The sequence below is a fragment of the Hyalella azteca genome, unplaced genomic scaffold (assembly GCF_000764305.2).
Source record: "Hyalella azteca isolate HAZT.00-mixed unplaced genomic scaffold, Hazt_2.0.2 contig14662, whole genome shotgun sequence".
In the NCBI taxonomy this organism is placed as follows: Eukaryota; Metazoa; Arthropoda; class Malacostraca; order Amphipoda; family Hyalellidae; genus Hyalella; species Hyalella azteca.
Window position 1 is genome coordinate 671,724 of NW_025944539.1, and position 25,089 is coordinate 696,812.

At 38.2% G+C, this 25,089-nt stretch overlaps 2 protein-coding genes across 2 annotated transcripts in view; both read left to right on the top strand.

Moving 5' to 3' along the window:
• Positions 1-25,089, top strand: part of LOC108667941 — a 53,356-nt gene that overhangs the window by 3,712 nt on the left and 24,555 nt on the right. Inside the window, exons 2-14 of the mRNA XM_047884126.1 lie at positions 4,654-4,763; positions 6,763-6,841; positions 7,963-8,083; positions 8,435-8,586; positions 10,195-10,260; positions 11,736-11,855; positions 13,088-13,220; positions 14,633-14,871; positions 15,290-16,765; positions 17,146-18,090; positions 20,106-20,189; positions 22,301-22,453; positions 24,349-24,565. Of these exons, the coding sequence (XP_047740082.1) occupies positions 4,666-4,763; positions 6,763-6,841; positions 7,963-8,083; positions 8,435-8,586; positions 10,195-10,260; positions 11,736-11,855; positions 13,088-13,220; positions 14,633-14,871; positions 15,290-16,765; positions 17,146-18,090; positions 20,106-20,189; positions 22,301-22,453; positions 24,349-24,565 (3,883 nt within the window). The 5' untranslated portion in view covers positions 4,654-4,665. The remainder of the gene's footprint in view (positions 1-4,653; positions 4,764-6,762; positions 6,842-7,962; positions 8,084-8,434; positions 8,587-10,194; positions 10,261-11,735; positions 11,856-13,087; positions 13,221-14,632; positions 14,872-15,289; positions 16,766-17,145; positions 18,091-20,105; positions 20,190-22,300; positions 22,454-24,348; positions 24,566-25,089) is intronic.
• Positions 58-552, top strand: LOC108667940 (uncharacterized protein in mobD 3'region-like). The gene has a single exon (XM_018155044.1). It carries the CDS (start codon positions 58-60, stop codon positions 550-552), a length of 495 nt encoding a protein of 164 aa, XP_018010533.1.

The window sequence follows — 25,089 nt, forward strand, 5'->3', positions numbered from 1 at the left end:
TGCTCCTGGTAGAGGTAGATAGATGCTATACTGCACCTGTCTCTTATACACATCTAGATGTGTATAAGAGACAGGGATCTTTCTGATGGGGATCTTTCTGATGGAGATCTTTCTGATGGGGATCTTTCTGATGGAGATATTTCTGATGGAGATCTCTCTGATGGAGATCTTTCTGATGAGGATCTTTCTGATGAGGATCTTTCTGATGAGGATCTTTCTGATGGGGATCTTTCTGATGGAGATCTTTCTGATGGAGATCTTTCTGATGGAGATCTTTTTGATGGAGATCTTTCTGATGGGGATCTTTCTGATGGGGATCTTTCTGATGGAGATCTTTCTGATGCAGATCTTTCTGATGGAGATCTTTCTGATGGAGATCTTTCTGATGGAGATCTTTCTGATGAGGATCTTTCTGATGGGGATCTTTCTGATGGAGATCTCTCTGATGGAGATCTTTCTGATGGAGATCTCTCTGATGGAGATCTTTCTGATGGAGATCTTTCTGACGGTGTTCTTTCTGATGGGGAAGCGTACACTGAGAGAAATAAGTGACACTTTGCCCGCATATCTGTGCACCTGTAGCTCTTGTGTCTATCATCCTGACCTAGTTTCTACGGCGAAAAACGTATCAGTGTTACGCGCATAAAGTGTCATTGTTTAGTCAATATGACCCGTCCATTTTCAGCGCATTTTCTCATTTATGGAAAAAAGGCGCTATTGTGCTCGCCATGTCCGTCCGTCCGTCTGTCTGCCTTTCCGTGACTTAACGTTTTCGTCGACGAGAAAATAAGATCTCTGTCACTCACTGCAGTGAGTACTGATCTAATTCTTAAAATGTTGTATTTTATAAATGTTTAAATTGTTGTTATTGCCTTATTCTCGCCACCTATAAGGCTGAGCTTTGCTCCAGTTACCCGTGCAATTATCTTGCCAAGGCGCACGCACTCAGGGTAATATATGGGACTTTATTTAGATTACGATGCTCCTCCTGTCCTTGTCCTGACTCGGTTTGGACTGGCCGATGGAGTATCAGTGATACGTGCACAAAACTGTCGCTTTTTTGGACAAAATGACGCGGTCATTTCTTTGAGTGTACGGCTTTCTGTGCTTGCGATCGTACTGGACTGGAGATTAATTAAATTCAGTTACGAGTAAATAAATTAAATGAAGAAATATTTTCATTTCGGTGCGACAAGTGTTTTTGTTCAATTTTTCCGATTCATTTTCTAGTATTTTTCAAGCAGTAATTAGCTTAATATTTTAGCTTGAACAATATCAATCGAAACACTTCGTGAGGTAAGAATTATGTTGTGGCTAAATCGGTTCACTTTGAGGAGAAATAAAATTGACTGTAATTTCGGGTGTGAATATTCACGAAAATTTTTCTTAAAGAATTGCTTCTATTTGTGCACTCCTAGATTATGAAGCAATCGTTTTCCAACGAAACACGTTTATTTGTTGCTAATTCGCTTTAAGTTCAAAACTTGACGAAGAATATGGTAATAGTTCGTAATAATAGTTCACAAGTAAGTAAGTTTATTAAGTAAGTTTTTCTTCAAAACATGAAGGAAAATATGGCCATTGTATTCAACCCTCTACCGCCTGACACGAGTAACCGAAGCAATATTGTCATAAGCCTACTTCCCAAAAAGGATACGTTCTAGTGAGCGCAAAATGACTTGCACTGATGGTTGCCGCCACGTACAACAACTTTCAAATGTTCTCTGTTGTGTACAAACGTCCTCAGGTTGCTATACACTAATAGTTTACGTATAATTTATGTTGAAAGTTATGTTCCCGGAGAGTGACATACGGCGGTAAAGGGTTATGTAATTTCGTTATAATTCCGTTTAAGCTCTTCTCGCAGCGCAACGCACACACAATTCATAAACTGGTCGGGCAAAAGTGGGTCAGGATGCAGGGCAAAAACTGCATCGAAATATGGACAGTCTCACATATTTACCAGACTGAAGTAATTTGACGACCCTAACATTGGACAAACATTTGAGTGCCTGAGGCATTGAGTGAAATCACTCATTGGGGGAAAATTAAGAACATTTGATGGAACTTATTATGTATTATAATGAAGGCAAAGGAAATGTGATTACTGATGGGTACAAATAACGAGAGACGAGAATATATACAAACGGGAAAAGAGGTTTGAGTAAATAGTGAGATGAATTGCGAGAGACAGAAAAAAGGGAAGAATTGGGTGGAGGATGGATGATGAGGAGAAAAGATGGTAGTGGAGGGAAGAAAAGGATAATAAGGGTAATAAATAGGGAACAAATAATAAAAGACGAGGGAAAATAATCAACAGGATAAATGGGGAAAATAATGAAAATAAGAGGGAACAAGAGGATATAAGGAAGAGGGAACAAGCGGGTAGAGACCTGGCATGCTGTGTTGGCAGGCGGCCACGCTGGGAGAGCTGCTCTGCCAGTACAACATGCTCCTGGTAGAGGTAGATAGATGCTATACTGCACGACTCTACCTTGCATCTGTGGTAGAAGTTTATGGCTCTCACGTTATTTACATTCTGTATAATCATCGTTCTAAATGTTTACTTTGACTGTGTACTGTGCCCAGCATACATAGCGTCCACCTGTGTGTGCTGTGTGATGTGTACGTCTACAGTATCCATCACTACACCGATATAATGTTAATATAGTCGTACTAACATCATTATTTAATGTTAATAATAAGTCGTTCCCCCTTTCCTATCGTTCAAAAATGAACGTCAATCATATCGGCAGTCATACGTTGAATTTATACTATCAGTTAGCACAATTTTTCATGACCTTGTATATTTGCATATAGATGTCGTCGGTCTTTGTGTACTTGTATACACTCTGCAGACATGTCTGGCTGCCTGTATAAGGCAACGCACCCTACACTTGTGTACTGTACAGCCATACAGACGAGCAGAATGTGTGTTTTGACGCGCTCTTGGGTTCTTTATTGCCTTATAACAGAAAGAGAAGAAGGCATTTCAATATTAATGTAGTGTTTCTGTCAATTTTAAGTATTACGTACAACGTAAAAATTTAAAAACGAAGAAAACGCCACAAAAATTCAGCATTTCTCTATTGAAATTCAATTGAGAATTTCTATTTCTATTTTCTATTCAATAGAGAAATGCTGAATTTTTGTGGCGTTTTCTTCGTTTTTAAATTTCTTGTGAATCTGCGATTCAAGCAATCGAGCGACATTAGTACAGCGTAAAAATATGAAAAAATAGCTATGCTATTATATATAGAGCCTTTAACTGAAAATGATGAAGGCATTTCAGTATTAATGTAGTGTTTCTTTCAATTTTAAGTATCACGTTAAGTATCATATGGAAAAATATCTATGCATTTACCGAGCTGGCCGTATCCCACACAGAACAACGAATGAGTCATATTGTCTAAATAATGATTCATTTTCTACTCGTAGCTCTGATACGCTATTTTGCGGATCAAACTTGTTCAGGATGACCCTCGCAAAGGCAAAAAATGCATCGTTATTTGGACAAAGTTTCACTAATTTCTCTGAGGGCCGTTTGGACTCGCGTGACTTTCGTGATCAGGGGCCATACTTTCAAAACTCGCTAAGTCAACGTAAGTACTTACGCTCTATTTTCTGGTCTATGATTGGTGGATTTGGCTTGGAAGGCCGTCAATGATTGGTTAATGAACTTACGATCTCTTTACTTTTTTTGAAAGTATGGCCCCAGGTTGAGGCGATTGCTTGACTTGGTCTATTATATGATTGGGTTCGAGGTCATAAATCTTGACCGTTTCAGTTAAAGACAATGTTTTTGATTATTTTTAGATTCTCAGTATATAAGAATTTTATTAAGTGGAAACCGTGAACTGTCGCACTATTTTTCAAAAATTTGGCAGAGACTAAATCTAAGATTTTGTAGTGCATCAGAAATGCCTTCAGCTGTGGAGCCGGTATCGCAAAAAGATTCGTCAGAGACTAAATTAGAAATTCGTATTTTTTCTTCCTGAACAATGTCGTCAAATATCGAGTCAGAATAAAAAACTTTCATTCTAATTATTAAGTAATTTCTACTTAATAATTAATAAATAATATATTTATTAATATTTTCCAATTATAAATGCAAAATTCCCATTTGAATTATATTTCTCCCTACGGCGAAAATTTGTTCCGACTTAGAAATGTCTTCCCATGGCGAACAACTGATCGTGAATTCCCTGTTTTCCCGCTCTGTTGTATATTAACAAATACATATGATATAAAGTCTTAATAACGGTAAAGTGTATCTACTATATGGCTATCTGCCTATATTCTTCAATGTTACATTATCTATAAAAAGTGTCGATGATTCACACTTACATATATATTATATAATGTCTTAATAACAACACTAAACGCATAATACATTATTTATAATTATATTAATATTGACAACAGATCGTTAACAATAAATGCATAATACATTATTTATAATTATATTAATATTGACAACAGATCGTTAACAATAAATGCATAATACATTATTTATAATTATATTAATATTGACAACAGATCGTTAACAATAAATGCATAATACATTATTTATAATTATATTAATATTGACAACAGATCGTTAACAATAAATGCATAATACATTATTTATAATTATATTAATATTTACAACAGATCGTTAACAAGATGGTGGTGTCGGAGGGAGCGATCAGCAACATCATGGGTGGGATGGAGAACACGGCCGGGGTGCGACTACATTCTCACCGACACAAGCTTAAACAGAGGTGCCTGTACTACTTGTTTTATTATATGTTTGCATGTTATAAACTATGAAAATATATGTTTGCATGTTGTAAACCTATTCTATGCATAAACAGAGGTGCCTGTACCGCTGGTTTCATTATATGTTTGCATGTTGTAAACTTATTTTCTACGGTAGTCCATTCCCACCGACACAAGCTTAAACAGAGGTGCCTGTACTGCTGGTTTCATTATATGTTTGCATGTTGTAAACCTATTCTATGCAGTATTCCATCTTCATCAACAAAATCTCAGAAAGAGCCTCCTTTACCGCATTTTTTTTATTTTTCTCTTCAAATTTGCATGTTTTAAACTTATTTTGTACGTAATACATTCTCACCGACACAAGCTTAAACAGAGGTGCCTGTACTGCTGGTTTTATTATTTGTTTGCATGTTGTTAACCTATTCTATGCAGTATTCCATCTTCATCAACAAAAGCTCAGAAAGAGCTGCATTCACCGCATTTTTTTTCAAATTTGCATGTTGTAAACTTATTTTGTACGTATTACATTCTCACCGACACAAGCTTAAACAGAGGTGCCTGTACTGCTTGTTTTATGTCTACTCTAAATAAGTTTGCATGCTGTAAACTTATTCTATGCATGTTGTAACTTATTCATCAACACCAGCTCAGAGAGAGCTGCCTTCACAGCTTATTTTATATCATTCATATTTCTTAAATTTGCGCGCATGTTGTAAACTTCTTTTGTGTGGTATTTCATTATATTCCTACGCCGCTTATTCTCAAAATTTAATTTACATGTATTTGCTTCGGAAAATTTTTCTCAGAAAAACACCGTAAAAAGATTTGTTCTGCATCTTAATGACTGGCCGCTCTCGTGAAATGTCATGATTTGTGAAATGTCAAGTTAACTTATGTTAACATATGAAACCGGAACCATATCTTTGCAAAAAAAAAAAAAGATAACGGCAATGGTGGAAAATGTGGGAAACTTCTTTTATACTGTGACGTTAATTTGTTCGAAATGAACAGTAAATATGCCTGAAATTAAGTTAACCATGCATGAGTGAGTGTTAAATATTATAGAATGCGTTAGAATCGACAGTCAACCTTTACTACCTGCGATACAAACAAATGCTCTAACCATTGGTGACATTTTTTAATTAATATGCATTCTAAATTATACTAAATTAATCTACTAACTAAAAAGCGTTCTAAACTAATCTAAAGTATAGCAAGCATTTTGGGCTAATACGCTATAAAAGTGCCTAGAGTAAGGGTAGGTAATCGCAAAGCAAATTAAACTACTAACTAAAAAGTATTCTAAACTAAAGTATAGCAAGCATCTTGGGATAATACGCTATAAAAGTTCCTATAGAGTAAGGGTAGGTAATCGCAAAGCAAACTCCCATCGTTCGCCTAAATAATTAATTCATCCGACGTACAGTTAACTCGCATTCATCATACATAATTGCAATCTATGGCATAATTTTAACCTTTAGCTTTCACTCTCTTATGCTCTTTTCATAAAGTAACACTAGTTTTACTGAATTTTTCTTGAACGCTCACTATAATTTTCTTAAACTTGATAAACGGACTCGTCTGTTTAAAAAAAAAATAGAAATAAAATAAAATAAAATAATAAGTAAATTTATGAAATGAGAAGAAAAATAATAATTCTAAAAATAATATTAAACAATACGAAAGGATGAAATTTTAGGTCATGTACAAATTTAAAATACGTGTTAGTCTGTTATAAATCAACGTCACTCATCATAATTTCTGCCCTCTCACAACTCTGCCTCGTATAAATTACCAGCCAGAAGAAAAAGCCTATAAGTCCCTATTTCATTTCGTATACACTATGAATTGCTCTGAAATATGGATTTATTTATGAGCCGGCGCTTTCTGCCTCGTATAAATGACCAGCCAGAAGAAAGAGCCTATAAATTCCTATTTCGTTTGGTATACAACATGAATTGGCCTGAAGTATGGGTTTATTTATGTTCCGGCGATCAGGTTCGACATCCTGCGTAAGCTCGGGCAAGGCACGTACGGCAAGGTTCAGCTCGCCGTCAACAAGGATACGGGACAAGAGGTACGTAAGTTGTGGATACGTCAACAAGGATACGGGACAAGAGGTGTGTTGTGGCACGTGTGTCGTGGAGCACTTAATAGCCTACAGCTTGTACAGTGAGCCTATACTTTCTAAAGAAGTTAAGAGATCATAAGTTCATCAGCCAATCATTGACGGCCTTTCAAGCAAAATCCACCAATCATAGACACGAAAATAGAGCGTAAGTACTTACGTTCCCTTAGCGAGTTTTGAAATTATGACCCAGCTGGTATTGATATTGAAAGCAAATATCAATACAATATTGATTGCAAGCCAAAAATTTGAATTATGTTATGTTAATCTCATAGACATTTTTTCGAAGGTGTTTTGTGGGTGTGCGTGTGTTGGTACCGAAAATGTATTGGGGTTGTTGGGACCTGAAAATTACATGGATCTGATAGTTTATTATTAAGTAAATAGAGAACAGAATGCGATTGTAGGAAAGGGAGGAACGATTGGATCGTAAGCTAAAACTTAATTTTACAATAATTGGCAAATATAAATTAAATTTAAATTGTTTAAATATGTTACAAATTTAAGTTATTACAATTTAATAAAACAGTGGAAAATGTAGGATTTTTCAATTTGAAACGATAGAAGAAATGGGGGTACTATCTTCTATGTAGAATGTAAGCTTGAATAAGTGTTTATTAAACCCTTTAGCGACCAGCAACGTTACGAGTGTAAAATACTACATTGCATCCATACCGCTTTGCTGGAATTTATTCATTGAAAAAAAACTGACAGGCGACTAAGCCTCTAACTTGGCATAGCGCAGCCTGAAATGAAGGCCAATACATTTGTCCAATTGGATGAATGAGCTTCAAATGTTAACAAAAAATCGCCCTTATGAAGGGCGACAAATATGTACAGCTAGATCCTTAAGGGTTAATTAGAATATGTAAACTTTATTAATATATTAAAATTATTAGGTATTACGGGATTCGGGATAATTCGGGATAACATGATTCTAAATTGCAGGAATTATCAAGCCGGGGATTAATTGGTTAACCTAACCTGACTAGTTGATCAGCCTAATCTAATAAATTTATAAGTTGATACCAAACCTGCTAGTTGGTTAACATAATTTGATGGATTTGTAGGTTGCCATCAAAACCATCAAGAAGGCCAAGATAGAGACGGAGCAAGACCTCATCCGCATCAGGAGGGAGATCCAGATCATGTCCTCTGTCCAGCATCCGCAGATCATCCACATCTACGAAGGTACTTACAACATCTAATTTATAGCAGCTTATTTCGTCCTTAGATCCTATTTGGTACATGAAATTTAATTTTGTTCATAAATCTAATATGGCACATCAAATTTGGTCCATAAATCTAATTTGGTACATCGAATTAGGTCTATAGATCTAATCTAAATTCTAATCTAAAAGTGTAAAAAAATTTTTTCGATTACTTATGAATTTGAATGTTTTTATTCTAATCGTTTTATTCTACTCTCATCGTACTATCGTATCAAGGGTATTATTCAATAGCCTATTTAGCTCAGTTAATTTAAACCGTTGATTTAATGGGTATTGATTGAACACAAATTTGCACTAATTATTTGTGCAGTGTTCGAGAACCGCGAGAAGATGGTGCTGGTGATGGAGTACGCTGCTGGGGGCGAGCTTTACGACTACCTCAGCGAGAGGAAGGTTCTGAGTGTTGACGAGGCTAGACGGGTCTTCAGACAGGTCGCCTCTGCCGTCTACTACTGTCATAAGGTTAGGCTGTCAGACAGGTCGCTTCTGCCGTCTACTACTGTCACAAGGTTAGACTGTCAGACAGGTCGCTTCTGCCGTCTACTACTAAGTTACTACGATTGTTCTGTCGATTTACTTTGACCCAACTGAATAACTATAAAAGGTGCTAAATCAAATGAGAGTTTTACACAGTTAGGGGCCTCCTTCCAATTACTGCTGAATTGTCCTATCCGTCCGCATTTTATGATTTCGACGTTCTGGGTAAGCTTCGGCATTCTGTTTCGAATTCCCGACTTATTAGTACGTATTGTCAGCACCCTTTAGTGTAGTACAAAGTATGAGGCGATTCACGGAAACTTTCTTTTTTGTATTTCACGCTAAGCAGCCAAATGTTGTACGAAAAGGGCGGGCAGTATTTCATATGAAAGGCAAGATTATGAAGTTTTATGTCCCGCTTAGTTGCCACTATGCCTTGAACACGTGAGCAGCGCGAGTTTGCTGTCCAGGCGTACTTTTCAAATGTCATTTCCATTATCGCTCAACGATTGTTCCGTACTCGGTTCCATATTCATCCTTCGGGTTGGGTTCCCGATTGGAAATCGATTGTTACGTGGGTGAACATATTTAGGGCAGATTATCTTAAATCAATTGTTTACAATGACTGTCCAAGGACCCTACTTCATCTGAATAACAAAATACGCCAAGCCAGCGCCAACATACGCCTCAATATGCTTCAGCGAGTTGAACGGAACTTCACTAACTGAAAGCATTGACAATGGGGACCGTTATTTTTCCAATGTCATCTTCAAAAGTAAGTGATACAAAAGTTCAGTTAATTTCTCTTTTAATAAATTTTATAATGTAATGATATCTTTACCAGATTTTTTTATTGAGCTTTCAAATCAAGAAGTTCCGCGAATCACTCTTCATAAGCAGCTCTGACTGGCTTTTGCGATCATTAATGGCCGTGATAAGCTTTGTCCAAGTTTACTGGCAATATAAATGGGCAATTTTTATCGACAAAAAAAAGTGAAATGTCATGCTTTTTATGTCGGCGGCAAAAAGGGGAGATACGGTGTATAATGCGTTCTAAAATGTAGTACAATTTCGTGCTCATATGATTTTATTTTATCGAAGTAATTCAGTTCCTAACTTACAAAAGTTAATTATTAACATTCAACTGCTGAATTTCAAGCTCTTTCAATTATTTTGTGACAGATGTCATTCATGTTTCTTAAAAGAAAGATGTGCTTATTTTTGCAATGGAATAAATTTTTCACTGACGTTTAAAGTTATACTGTCACTTGGATCAAAATTATATTTTTACCACACTTCATTCTACCTCTCTAATCGATCTAAAATTTTGCATATTTGCGTAAAGTCGGAGACAATGCATGAATCAATCGACAGAATGAATAATTTGAAAAATTGAGGACAAATTTTTTTAATAATAAAACATTTTTTGTATTACATTTCTAAAAATGAAATAAGAGATTCATTGTACATGTGTAAAATCGGAGACACCGGCCTCTTTAGAAGAGTGGTATTTAAAAAGTACTTTTTAAACGTATATTACTCCTAGTAATATTTTTTTTACCCTCTCTGAACTCTTCGCATTTTTGCCTTCAGCACAAGATCTGTCATCGCGACCTGAAGCTGGAGAACATCTTGCTTGACATCGAGGGCAACGCTAAGGTTTGTACACCAGATTTGCTAAATTACATTATAATTTGCAATTTTTCTCCTCTGTATGTTAGTAAAACTGAATTTTTTCCTCTGTATGTTATTAAAACTGAATTTTCCCCTCTGTATGTTATTATAACTGTAATAATAAGTGCTTTGTATGGGATCTTAGCTAAAATGGTCATACTGTCTATTACAGCTGAAGGATAATAGATGAGTCTATAAAGGATTACTTTTTTAATTTCGGCGCTAAATGAAGAATTAAATACTTATCATTGGGAAAATTGAATCTCATCGTGAATTTTAGGTTAAATTTCACCAGTGCGTCTAAAACTAATTTTTTTTTCTTAAAATGAAGCAATTTTATTACCTTTTTCTACTAAATTTGTTCGTCTCGAATACGTGAAACAGTCTCAATTGATAGGGATGACTTTAACCCTTGAGATGCAAGATTCGCCTAATGAAATTGTACTGAAAATGCTTTGCTCTCACACTGAATAATTTCTCCGATCAACATTTCTGTGCTCTGAGCTAACAATATTATTTATGATACAGACGTTCCACTACGTGTCGTTCATCGAATGATTGAATCTGACTTATTTAGTCTTATCAATCATCGAAATTCAAGCTAAGCTTACGTTTTGTCGAGAATTTTATCGCCAAATTTATATTTATGATACTCAGAAGCGCAACACATGCGGCTTTGGTAAAATTCTTTGGTAAACTACGCTATTTTAGCGGCGCGTTTCGTCGTATCTTCTGATATTTTTAGAGCGTTGTTAAAAGCTAGAGTTTACGGTTGCTCACTCCGCTCATACCAAGAATCGGTTTCGACTTCTACCCCCTCACTTGTGTCCATGATTTGGATTTGGTCGTTGATCTTTATTTTGCTTGAACTTCTACACAATGTTAGTGGTATAAGACTTGACGTTGGACGTCTAAGTATTATAATGTGTTGAAAACTTTTGTATAACTGTACATCCTGTAAAGTTTTGCCATTAAATAGACTTTAGAGGTGCGTAATAACGACTGAATTCAACGAATACCAATTAGGGCAAATTAATGTATATTCTATTCACCTCGAACACATGAATCTAAACACGTGCATGCTGACACAGGATATGCTGACAGCGATGCGTCCACCCCATGTTCATCCCATGTTCACCCATGTTCACCCCACGTTCACCCCATGTTCACCCCATGTTCACCCCATGTTCACTCCATGTTCACCCCATGTTCACCCCATGTTCACTCCATGTTCACCCCATGTTCACCCCATGTTCACCCCATGTTCACTCCATTTTCACCCCATGTTCACTCCAGGTTGGTTCACCCCATGTTCACCCCATGTTCACCCCATCTCCACCCATGCTCACTCCGTGTCCACCCCATATTCACCCCATGTTCACCCCATGCCCCCCCATGTTCACCCTATGTTCACCCCATATTCACCCCATATTCACCCCATATTCACCCCATGTCCACAGATCGCAGACTTCGGGCTGTCTAACGTGTTCGACGAGAAGCGGCGCTTAGACACCTTCTGCGGGTCTCCGCTCTACGCGTCACCCGAGATCGTCAAGGGCGTGCCGTACGTAGGCCCTGAGGTACGATGAAATGGGTACCTAAATTACTTATTTCTTTGCTATCACAATTTTGTTCTAAGCGAATTGCAGCTTAAACCCCAGCACTCAGAGAAATACGTAGGCCTGAGGTACGATCAAATAGTTACCTATATTACTTATTTCATTGCTATCATAATTTCGTTCTAAACGAATTGCTGCTCAAACTCCTGCACTCAGAGAAATACGTAGGCCCTGAGGTACGATGAAATGGTTACCTATATTACTTATTTCTTTGCTATCATAATTTTGTTCTAAGGGAATTGCAGCTTAAACTCCTGCATTCAGAGAAATGAAGGTTACTTTATAACGATGCATTTTTTTGCCATTATGTGACCATCCTGACAATTAAGACCGACACAACGGGCGTATTGGTGCTACGGCCGCTGTCTGGTCGTGCTGTGGGTGATGTGTCACCTTTTGAACAATGAACCATTAATTTTCTAAAGTGTAGGAAAATTTATAGGGTTTGTCACTTGTAACTGCTATGCTCATGAGCACGATAGGTACATTTTTTATAAGAAAAATACTCGTGAGCGATACGAACAAAAATTGTACAAAAGTATCACGACTCGTCCAATTGTGGTATAATGATTGAAGTATATCATAAATGTTTAGATAAGATATAGTTATATCTTCCAATGCAGGTTAGGTTAATGGATATGTCACATCCGTTCCAGAGTTTATAATTATAATTATTTATGTCTAATTCACCACCTTACACACAATTAAGCGTCCAGTTTTTATCACACTACTGTAGTATGTTAGAACCTCGAAGGTTATATTGAAAGTGTATTTGCTCAAGGTAAGCGATCGTTGATATAAGAAAATGATAAGGAAACAGGGTTGTGGTAATAGTCAATCGTAATCGGTCCATTGTCATGAGACCGCTGATCATACTCGTGTCACTTTCGGTAGTAGCGGGATTTTCTCACAGGACAATTTCTTCTCTTCTCTTACTTTCCAGTCGCTGTGGGAGTAATGCGGAGTCAATAAATGATCATTTATTTTGATCATTTCCTTTGAAGCGATCTTTTTGAATCTTTGAAATGATCAATTGCACAAAGAACATTTGAAATGATCTTTGAAAAGATCATTTGCTTTGAAATGATCAGTCGATTTGGTAGTAATACGGCGTCAGAACTAAACATCACAGCACAAGCTGTTACAGAGCGTCCGGACCGCTGCAGTATAACTCCTTTCTTTTCCGAGTGCAGGTTGACTGCTGGTCGCTGGGAGTGTTGCTCTACACGCTCGTGTACGGCGCTATGCCCTTCGACGGCTCGAACTTCCGGCGACTCGTGAAGCAGATCACACAGGGGGACTTCTACGAGCCTCCTACACCTTCCTGTGAGTCTCATTCACTTGATTGTCCCCTGACCTCACAGGGGGACTTCTAGGTGTTCCCCACGCCTTCCTGCGAGTGTCTCATTCACTTGATTGTCCCCTGACCTCACAGGGAGACTTCTAAGTGTCTCCTACACCTTCCTGTAAGTGTCTCATACACTTGATTGTCCCCTGACCTCACAGGGAGACTTCTAAGTGTCTCCTACACCTTCCTGTAAGTGTCTCATACACTTGATTGTCCCCTGACCTCACAGGGAGACTTCTAAGTGTCTCCTACACCTTCCTGTGAGTGTCTCATTCACTTGATTGTCCCCTGACCTCACAGGGGGACTTCTACGAGCCCTCTACACCTTCCTGTGAGTGTCTCATACACTTGATTGTCCCCTGACTCACAGGGGGACTTCTACGAGCCCCCTACACCTTCCTGTGAGTGTCTCATACACTTGATTGTCCCCTGATTCACAGGGGGACTTCTACGAGCCCCCCACGCTATCATGTGACTCGTATTCCATAAATTTGCAGATTCTCTTCTGATTCACAAAGTTTGCAGCCAAGTTTTTCTAATCATGTCCTATTTTTTATCATAATTTATCATGTTTTATATTTTTGGACATTGTATTCGTATTGCAAAATGTTTCAATGTTGCAACTGGGCATTTTAGAAAGGCACATCAATTCCTGGAGAAAAAGCTTTAGCAAATTTAAAATGGAGAAAATGCTTTAGCTAGAGTATCGTGTCGGTTAAAAAAAAATATCTGAGAGATCGAAGCTTCGTTAGAAGTATTGGCTAACCATCACACACAATGAAACTTCGATCTCCTAAAAAAAGAAAACATTAATTCTATGCGTTTCCCCAATACATCGGAAAAACATTCCATGCGTTTCCAAGAAAATAACATAAATATCTATCATTCCAAATTTCTTCAGATATGTTGAATAACACGAAGAAAATTCATATCCCAAACTTAGATATATTGAAAAAACGTTGATTTTCACCCAAAACATTTCCTAGACGTAAGAAAAAAAATACTCAATCTGAACATTCATTGAAAAAACATAACTCAGTACTCACTGCAGTGAGTGAAAGAGAGCGCATTTTCTCGTCGACGAAAACGTGTACTGGTAGTCACGGACGAACAGACGGACAGACGGACGGACATGACAGCACATTAGCGCCTTTTTTTCCATAAATGAGAAAATGCGCTAAAAAGCCTTTCTTTTAGTGGTCCATTCACTTTCTCAGTAAAAGATCCTAAATTCCCGTGATATTCCACCAGCGGCGTCACCGTTGGTGCGCAGCATGCTGACAGTAGCGCCTTTTTTCTATAAATGAGAAAATGCGCTAAACAGCCTGTATTTTAGTGGTCTATTCACTTTCTCAGTAAAAGATCCTAAATTCCCGTGATATTCCACCAGCGGCGTCACCGTTGGTACGCAGCATGCTGACCGTAGCGGCAGACCAGCGCGCCAACATCACTGACATCTGCCGGCACTGGTGGGTCAACGACGGCGAGGCAAGGAGCTGCTACGACGAAGCTGAGGCCCTAGCCAACCAGACCCCCGTCAGGCTAGACCTGCTCCTGTCCCTGGCACCTAAACACATCAGCAGCGAGCACATGCTTATACAGCCCGAGGATGAGGAGGCCAGCGCTGCGGTGCGTACGGTTGGCTGGAAAATAGTGACAATAGTGGGAGATACATTCGTTGTTGAGCAGAGTTCATTATGATGGAGGATAAGGAGACCAGCGTCGTGGTGGGGGGGGGGGTGGTTGTGAGCTTTATGAGGAATATAGTGATAAGAATGATGCATATTTCCATGCCGGGCGCGTGGTTCTACCGATGGTAGAAAAATAGGTCACGGACGAATTGGGACCTATGAGGTCACGATGAATAATAATGAGGTGTAGTATTGTAGCAAATTTTATGTAGTTAATATGGTATATTAGGAAGTGAATAAACAAACTTGTTATAACTAATTGCCTGTAACATGAGAAGAATTAATAAGAGTCTTGTTTTCGAAGGCAGTGAGCCACGTATTATTATGCGTGTTTAAATGAATTGTATTTGTTTCAGCTTCCCGCACCGCCAACCACGACAACCAATGGACCGCAAGCCACGCGGTCGCTGTCTTTAGGCGCCTTATCGTCGGCCACCAGAGACGACCACTCGTCGGTGTCGTCGGCAGCTCGTCGGGAAGACGACAAACGTCGTCGGGAGTCGGAAGCGCGCACCGGGGGCGTCAAAAAAAGGAAAGAAGGCACCGCGTCGCCAGGATCTTCAGTGAAGCCCGTCGAAACTGGCGAAGGAAAGCGACCTCCGACCGGCGCCGCTGAGGAGAAGAAGAAACCCAAGAAGAAAGTTTCAAAAGATGAAACTGCCAGCGAGAAAACTGAGAAGAGAAAGAGTGTAAAGAACAAAGATTCCGATGGTGTGTTGATGGAGATCGATGAAAACGCTGAACCTGTGACTACCAAAAAAATCGAGCCGTCGGTGGACAAGGAGCCGAGCGTCGGAGGTGAAACCGACAAAAAAACAAGTGGGAGTAATAAAGAGTTACCAGTTAGTCCAGAAACCGAGCCCCCAAAACCCTCTGAGAATAGTGAAAGCAAGTCTAGAGACGAGTCACAAATGTCGAGTATTACCAACATGGAGACCGCTTTAGACGAAGACTCCAGAGATGTGACACCCAAAGCGATTACGCCGGAGCTGGAGTTGTCGAACGACATCAGCAAAAACAGTCACACAGAGGCCGTAATTTTAGAGAATAAGGCGTTAAGCATCAAGTCCCCTAGCAATAAGTCCGTTATTTCTGCGGTGTCCACTGACGGAACCTTGAAGGCTTCCGATTCCTCGATATCTACAAGACTTTCTCCAAGTCCACCTAAGTCTGTGATTGAAGTTCCTATTAAAACATTCAAGTCTTCGGCCGCCAAGAAGTCTGCCTCATCCACGCCGAGTAAACCAACTGTTACTTCAGAGGAACTTACTAAGGCCCCGTCTGCTGCTAAAATACTATCGAAACCTGTGTCTGTTAGCAAAGTTTCCAAAACTTCGTCAGTTACTAAAGTTTCTAAGAACGATTCATCCTCAAAAGTTGAAACTCCTTTGAGCAACGGCAGTTGCAACGAGATAGTTCCTCCCGATACCGATGAGTTGCTTAAAGAAACTGCCTCTAAAATAAAGGATACATCAAAGAAAAAGTCAGAAACCGACTCAATGAAGAAAGACTCTGAAGTCGCCGAATCTAGCAAAGAATCCAGCCAACATTCCTCAGTCGTATCGACTCCTGCCAGAAGTCGAACCGGCTCTGAATCTTCCAACGAAGCTCGCCCTGGCAAGCAAGACTCTAGTCGTCGTGGTTCGAAGATCTTCTCTAAAGCTGCGATGTGGGACAGCATGTGTCAGCAAAGTGATAAACCTCCTCCTGCTGCCACTGACAAAACACGTAAAACTCCTCGGCCTGGTGGCCTCAATATGTCTGATCTCACTAAGAAGTTCGAAGAAAAGCCTTTGCCGGAACGCAAGAAACCTGTGGTTGGCTCATTCAAGGTTAGTCTTGCTTTATTTTTGACGCCTCGACTCCTTTTTGTTTGATATTCTATACTTTGAAAAAAAAATAATTATACTGGAATTACACTGAATTGCCGTATGATTTTTTAGTTTCGTGTATATTTTGATTTACTTTTGTTTCTAATTGAATCATCGCTTACAAGAGAAATCAATCATAAATGCCCTTTACATTAGGTATACATATTTTCTATGTTTGCATGTTGTAACGAATAAATGTATTAAATATATCAAGGTTCTAATAATTTACTAATGCGATGTATTTATTTTACAAATATTTTTCGATTTAAATAGCTTTAACAAGTCTGACTCGCTATTTGAGTTTTGATTCAAAGCCTCCTAAAAAGTTATTCGTTGCGCAGATATCCGACGTAAAAAAATCTTTCGAGAATAAATCCACCGAAAAAGTCGGAAGTGGATTTCGGAGAACATCGTCGGACAGTAGCGGAGAATCCCGACGTGATGGATCTTTACCCACGTCGCCGACGAGGGTTGGGGTGAGTAAAGAAGCTTCGCTACCTCCTCCTGGAAAACCTGTCAGAAAACCCGACTCAGATGCCAAGAAAGAAAGCACGCAAGAAAAGACTTCTGAAAAACCTAAAAGTCAGACAACAGCTTCTGGTGAAACTCTTGAGGAAGAGAAAAAACCAACGAAGAGCCAAGTATTGCCGACGAAAGAGGTCGTCGCGAAAGAGAAATCACCCGTTAAAGAGGTCCGAAAACCTACCTGGGAGGTTAGGAAAGAGTCAACGCCTTCCAAAAGATCTTCACCTGTCAAAGACAAAGCTAAACCGTCCGTGGTTTCGACCAAAAAGAGTTCAATCACTTCTGCTTCTTCCACTAGAGATGTAGCGACACCAGACGTTGAACGAACTCCACCAACTCAAGAAACTAAAAAACCCAAGCCTAAGCCTTCCACGAAAGCGGAATCTTCCGAATCTTCTGACTCGGAATCTGAGGCTGAAAAACTCCTTCGTCAGTTGTCTGAAAGACGAGAGCTCGTCGAAGCCGCAAAAAAAGAGAAGCTGCGGAAAGTTTCTCAACAGAACGACGAAGCCCAAGACTTATCACCAACCAAGGATAGGGTGCAGAGGCTCTGCATGGTCAACAAGGATCATCAGATGGAAAAAAGTGTCTCTGAACCGGTGTCGGAAAAGTCGGAGGAAATTGTGAAACCTGTTAAGCCGGACTCGATACCCTCGGCCAGCATGATCACGGATGCGGAGCAGCCTGCTGGGGCTAAATCCGCTACTTTACCGCGGGGATTCAAGACCAAACAAACCGAGAAACCGAAACTGGTCCCGCAGGTAAGAATTTGCTTTAGAATTCCTGCAATTTGGTTCATCTTTCTGATGCGACATCTCGATTTAATTTTTATGTAGCTTTAAAGAATGCGGACTGAAGGGATTGAGCCCATGCGAATTGGATTAGACGTAATTTTTATGAATGCATTCCGGTCCATATACGTATATTCTGCTGGCAGACATACTTTTTTCTGGTGGGATGGAGTTAAAGGAGTTGTAGGAATTATAGGAGTTGTAGGAGCCTTGCAAACTGAAAGTCCTTTGTTGTTGGTAATATTCAGACATACGCGATGTAAGGTTAGTGTTTCATCTACTTACATAAATTCTATAGAAAAAATATTTCGTTATCCGTATTTCGATAGTGATTTAATATCCGCGAAATCAGAACAAATTGCCAATTGATTCGTTAAAAGTGTCAGATACTTTTCATCAACATGCATCGCCTGCCAAGGCATAATCAGGTAAACAAAGGGGAAATATTTTCTACCCTATATGCCAATATTCAAAATCGGACAAATTGAATATTTATTTTTACTTCAAAATTAATATTTAAGATATTGAGCAATCATTCCTGACTGCTACATTACTAGTCTTCAATTGGAAACAAAGTTTGGAAGTTGTCTTTAGGAAAATTTAAAAAATCGACGTTTGGAAAATTTTCTAATTTTTTATCCGTTTTCGTTCGCACTGTATTTATTTTCGAGTTTATGCTTCATCGTAATATTTTTTAATCGCTTTTTAATTTGTGTTTCTAATGCGACTGAATAATGCTTTTGTTAAGGCTAATTTCCTGCTACTGTTCTCATTTCTATAATAAATCCCACGTTGCTTTCAATTTCAAAGGACGATGCAATGCATCAGTAAAATCCTCATGCTTAATAACTCATTAATGCTAACTTTTTAAATTGATTCATTGTGTCAAATTTTGCTGAACCTAGAAAGGAGCTCCACAGAAACGTATAAGAATTCGTCCATGAAATCGCAATTTAAATTGTAAAATAAACTTTAAGTTAATTCACGCGTTCATAAAATTTTCGAATATTTACCGTACCACAACGCTGTAACATCTTGGTTACACGTTTGAATCCTATATCATTTCATATTTATTTGTAAAATTAATGCGATTTAATACCTCTAACTGTACAATCCATTGGCTTTATTTAATATTTCTGTTTAGTTGATTATAAGTTGGGACAAACGAATCACCGTTGATCTTTCGATATTAATTCCTTGAATAGGATATTTTTTGTCCTAATTGGCTCTTCTTGTAGTAGGATTAGGCAGCTCTTGAAAATCCCTATATTTTGCGTCAGCAAAATATTTTCGGTTCTTCGTATTATAAATCTTTTGGTTTTTCTTTTGATTTTTGAGAAGCCTAAGCTACTCGTAAAAGTTTTATTCCGAATTAACTTAACTGTTCTATATACATTCACCAATTAATTTCTGATTAGGCTACCAATATGGGTGGTTTTCTAGCGCCCAAGTGGGAAACTGAAGTTAAAACAAAACCGTAAAAATAATTTAAAGTTGAATCACGGAACCTATCTCGAAGAATTATTCTAATGGCTTGCCCATTGCATTTTTATACTCTTCGTGTAGAAACGCGGCCTTAGCTTAAAAGTAGAAGGCTAAGTGTAAAATTCGACAGCAAATTAAAAAACTAACTTGATGAAACAATTATATAGACGCTCCACTATATTGATGTCGTTCGTTCAATTTAGGTCACTGCTTGCTAATAATTCTTTACTTTATATTTGCTCTTAATTCCATAGCCATCATGCCTATTCCTTATTCGAATAAATTACTCGCGTTTAATCTTCGGTCAATTATTTCAAAATCGGAACTCTACTGGATTTAGTAAATGCAAGTTCACGCAAAAGCAATTCAAGCCTTAATTTTAAGAAACATGTCTTTCAGGATGTCTACGGTACGATTTTTATGTATAATTAACACAAATGAATAAAAAAAGCATGCACTAACAGGAGTGCTATATTCCTCGGCTTCTCCCTCACTAACAGGAGTGCTCTACTCCTCCTGTACTCCTCAAGCAGATCACTGCTATACCTCCCTCGCAAGTGCTCTCTCCGTCTCCTCGCTCCGTGGTAGGTCACTGGTACACTAAAAAAAATAAGTAAGAATTTGTCCAAACACTCAAAAAAATATAACTCGGTACTCACTGCAGTGAGTGACAGAGAGCGCATTTTCTCGTCGACGAAAACGTGAGGTCACGGACAGACAGACGGACATGACGAGCACAATAGTGAATTTTTTCCATATATGAGAAAATGCGCTAAACATATAACTCGGTACTCACTGCAGTGAGTGATAGAGAGCGCATTTTTGCGCCGACGAAAACGTGAAGTCACGGACAGACGGACGGACGGACAGACATGACAAGTAGAATAGTGAATTTTTTCCATAAATGAGAAAATGCGCTAAAAATATAACTCAGTACTCACTGCAAGGAGTGACAGAGAGCGCATTTTCTCGTCGACGAAAACGTGAGGTCACGGACAGACGGACGGACGGACAGACAGACGGACAGACGTGACGAGCACAATAGTGCATTTTTCCATGAATGAGAAAATGCGCTAAAAATAAGTAAGACTTTGTCCAAATATCAATGCACTTTTTTGCATCTCGTGTCGGTCATTCTGACCCAGTTTGGCTCAGCAAAAAGGCGTATCAGTGCTACGGCTGCTCTTTATTCATGCTGTTGATAAGAAAGTGTGTTATTATTTGGACAATTTGACCCATACATTTTTGTGATGTCCTCACAGGTTTCTCTAATTACCTTCCTTGGCAGCGGTGGATCAATTCTCAGGTTTATTGGATTTTTATTATTAAATGTTCGAAGGTAGTCCATTTTTAGCTTTCTCATGCATCCATTTTGAATTGAGCAATTTATTTAACTTTGTTTTTAAAAATAATAACCGAAATTCGTTGTTTAATTAAAATTTACATATTTTTATAATTAAATTTAGCGGAATTTGACTTCTTGCAATTTTTACACTTTTTATCTTCTTCCGATTATTTAATCAAATTAAATGAATTTTCGTGCATTATGCAAGTAGTCTGCATAATTTACAAGACGATAAATCCGTTAGGTTATATTTCAGATTTCATCTCATATTAAATTAGTCCCTATGGGTTGGCTGTGCCGTAGGATTCATCAATCCTTACGTATATATATATATATATATACGTAAGGATTGACGAATCAGAGCCCATAATTTCAAAAAAAGTTAAGAGATCGTAAGTTCATCAGCCAATCATTGACGGCCTTTCAAGCAAAATCCACCAATCATAGACAAGAAAATAGAGCGTATGTACTTACGTTAACTTAGCGAATTTTGAAAGTATGGCCCCAGATTCAGGAATCGGAATGTTATGTACCCTCGTGGATGTTCCGTATCGTGTTCATCATTGTTATTTTCGTATCGGTCCCTATGCTTATTTCTACCATCATATTGTGATATGTACTAATTATTGCTATTGTCATATTGTGATCTATACCTATTATTGTTACTCATTTTGTACTAATTATTGTGTTCTATACTCATAAAATTATGTATATCAACGAATGTTGTTGGTGAAAAATAGATAGTCAGCGAATTAATCTAGGAGTAGAATTACTGCCATTGCTTCTGCCACATTTTAAAGCTTTTGCTTCTCTGCTAAGAACTTAATTTCTTTTCGGCTTTTTATCCAACTCCTGTTTACCTTTAGACCAGTTATTTGGCTTTTTACAGTCTTATCACTTCTTCGTCTAGCGTCCAATACTTCATCTTTTAATTAATCTCTATTTATATCTTTGGTGTACATTACATTTCATAGTTTACTTGAGGTTATAAAGTTCAAAACATAGTTTTATGGGTATTTTATGAAATTTTCGGTGGTGAAAGAATATTTCAAGAAATAATGGGCAATAGAGCATACACGCAAAATGCTTTAAGTTCACGGGCGTATTCAGATATTGTACAATAGTTAGCGTTTGAGAAAGTTTCGATTCTCCTAATATTTAGTGGGGAAATTGTCCTTCCGATGGTTTCGTTTCGGCTGTTAAAGTTGACGTGGGATGCATGACAATTTTTTTGATCACATTTTGCATTGTTACCAAAATGAGGAACTATAACCTCTGCAGTAGGCAGTAGTCCAATTTATTTTTAGGCAATATTAGGCAGGTGTTCACGGTAGCATTTACCTCACATAGGACGAAGAGATTCCAGTAAGCCGCAAGAGCACCGCAGTTCTCGTACTGAGTCCCGTGGCGGCTAGAGAGGCCACCGCCCCCGACTCTAAGCGTCGCTCGTCGTACGCTGAAATTCATCTCACAGCCGCGCCAAAACCGGAGTACAAGTCCGAGGTTGGCTGTGGCGTGTGTTGGCTGTGGCGTGTGTTGGCTGTGGCGTGTGTTGGCTGTGGCGTGTGATGGCTGTGGCGTGTGTTGGCTGTGGCGTGTGTTGGCTGAGGCGTGTGTTGGCTGTGGCGTGTGTTGACTGTGGCGTGTGTTGATTGTGGCGTGTGTTGGCTGTGGCGTGTGTTGGCTGTGGCGTATATTGGTTGTGGCGTGTGTTGGCTGTGGCGTGTGTTGGCTGTGGCGCATGTTGGCTGTAGGGAACAGTAATGAAATTAGCGGTGTCGGCCCATGATTGGTCAAATCTGGTCTGTCGCAGATTTTAGATATGGTTGAATTCATACAGCTAGCTGGGGATTCGAATACGCAACTCAGTGCTCCAATCTGGCTGCTCAATAGGCGACCTCTGCCCAAATGTTCAGGCTCATTGTTGCGGACAAACTTTAGAGATATATTTTTGATTTAAAAACAGAATAATGGATATTGAAATCTGTAGGATGGTTTTAAAGTTAGAAAGAAATAGTTCCTTCAAGACACTGATGAAGTCTTCTGTTTTAATGAGAACTTATTTGTTTGTCACCAGTAGTTACGGCTCATGAGCGGCCAATATTTATTTCATTGGATTGTGCAGTTTTATGAAGAGTTTCGTTATTGGAGGTACGAGATTTTCTAGCGTCAATGGGGTTTTAGGTGCCATAACAATACCTCCGTTTATTTCAAACGACACAGAGCATAAATTAGCTGGGCTTTCGAAATGCTTGGTCAAAATGTTGAATTGTGGGGATATTTTATTTCATTGACATTAACTTGAAATTGAACGTGGTTGGTCACAAATATAGGCTTAATTTGTTCACGGTGCTCGTTTCAATTATTCAATACGGGTGGAATTACATTATATTAATATTTCAAATTGAGGCACTTCTATCGGAATTATTACACACATTACTGATTATAAGTAAACGTGGCATTACACTAGACCTACTGTCAATTAGCATAACATGTTCATCTTTCTATAAAATATTTACACTAATTATTAGACCTTCTCTTTTCCAATGCTTTGGCTTTCAACCCTACAACGAAATCTATGGCTCCATTGGTGACAAAACTAATCATTTTAATCTTGAATAATTGTAAATCTTCAACATTTTCCATACTAAATTTAGTGTTTAGATCTAAAGATTTTTCTTCTTAGAATTGAAATTGAATGTATTCACATTTCTGATCACTATCTTGAATTCATGAGAATCTAATCCTTCCTTAAACGTCTTCTATATTTCTCCTAAACGGATTCGGTACCAATAATTAGTTCCTAAACTAGTCCTCTGGTTTAAAATGTATCGTTGGTGTTTTGCTCAAAATTAATTATATGTTGTTTTTTATCGACATTAGCTTTGAGTAGTTTAGTAACTTTTTTCCTTCGGTGTAATTTTTTCTATCAGGTTCAAGATAAACCTTTTTTTCATGCGAATAATTTTTCCCAAGATTTATCCGGTATGGGTTGAATGTTAAAGTTGTCGTTTCAAAGCCCTACTCTGCTTTAAAATTACGCTTAAAAAAAAAACAAGTTTTTACATTATTGTCACTGCTTTTCTGATGAAACTATCTTAAACTGATCGTAAAATTTCTTTTAAGATATCGTACAATTTCTTCCACTTGAAATAGTTTGGAACCTTATTTCTAACAGTTATTTCCAGGGCAACCTAGGGGAACCATATTTTATTGCACGTATTTCAACTGGGAGCCTTTTTTTCTAGCAACTATTTCTCAATAAAATATGGTTCCCCTGGAAATAACTGTTAGAAATAAGGTTCCCCTTATAATATCTTCACTGGAAACCTTATTTATATAAAATAATAACTACCTTATTTATATAATAATAACTTAAACTGTCACGTTACTGTTAGGTTCGCCACAACGTAGCACCGGTGCTACGGACCACTCCTTCCGTCCGACGCCCGTCGCCCCCCAAGGTCTCGTCCGCCGGCGACGGTATATTACAAAGGGCGCCTCGTGAACGAATAATCCCTATCATGCTTGAGGACCATGATGACGATGACAGATCCACGGGTAGCGACGAGCGACAACGAAGTAAAAATTCGTCGAGTGCGAGCCTCTCTCGCGGTTCGTGGTGTAAATTGAATGATTGTTTTAATATAAATCTTTGGTTAAGATTGCAGTCATTTTCTGGAATTATTTCTTACAATTTGTTGTGGATGGGAAAATACAACAATTGGGAGCATGAAAGTTGTATGGAAATGTGTCTATAGTGCCTAATGCATAATATAGTGCATAATGCATAATATGGGGCATAATATAATGCATAAGTTGTGTGTTCAAATTTTAAGTTTGATGCCTTTCCCACTTAACTGTTCACTGATAGCTTCGACCAGCTTTCTATTATCTTTTAAATAATATCGGCTAAACGTTGCACACATTATCAACTTCATTCAAGTCAATTCTGATCTTTTAAACCGTTGTTTATTATTAATGATGACAAACAAAATAATAGTGCACATTTTACCAACATATAGTAATATATTTCGACCTATTAAGTAGTAATAGTATTAGTAATATATTATATTACTATATTAGTAATATAGTAATATAATATATTACTAGTACATAATATATTATATTATTATTAT

Excerpts from the sequence above, each read along its gene's own strand:
- LOC108667940 (XM_018155044.1), top strand. The coding sequence starts at position 58 with ATGTGTATAAGAGACAGGGATCTTTCTGATGGGGATCTTTCTGATGGA.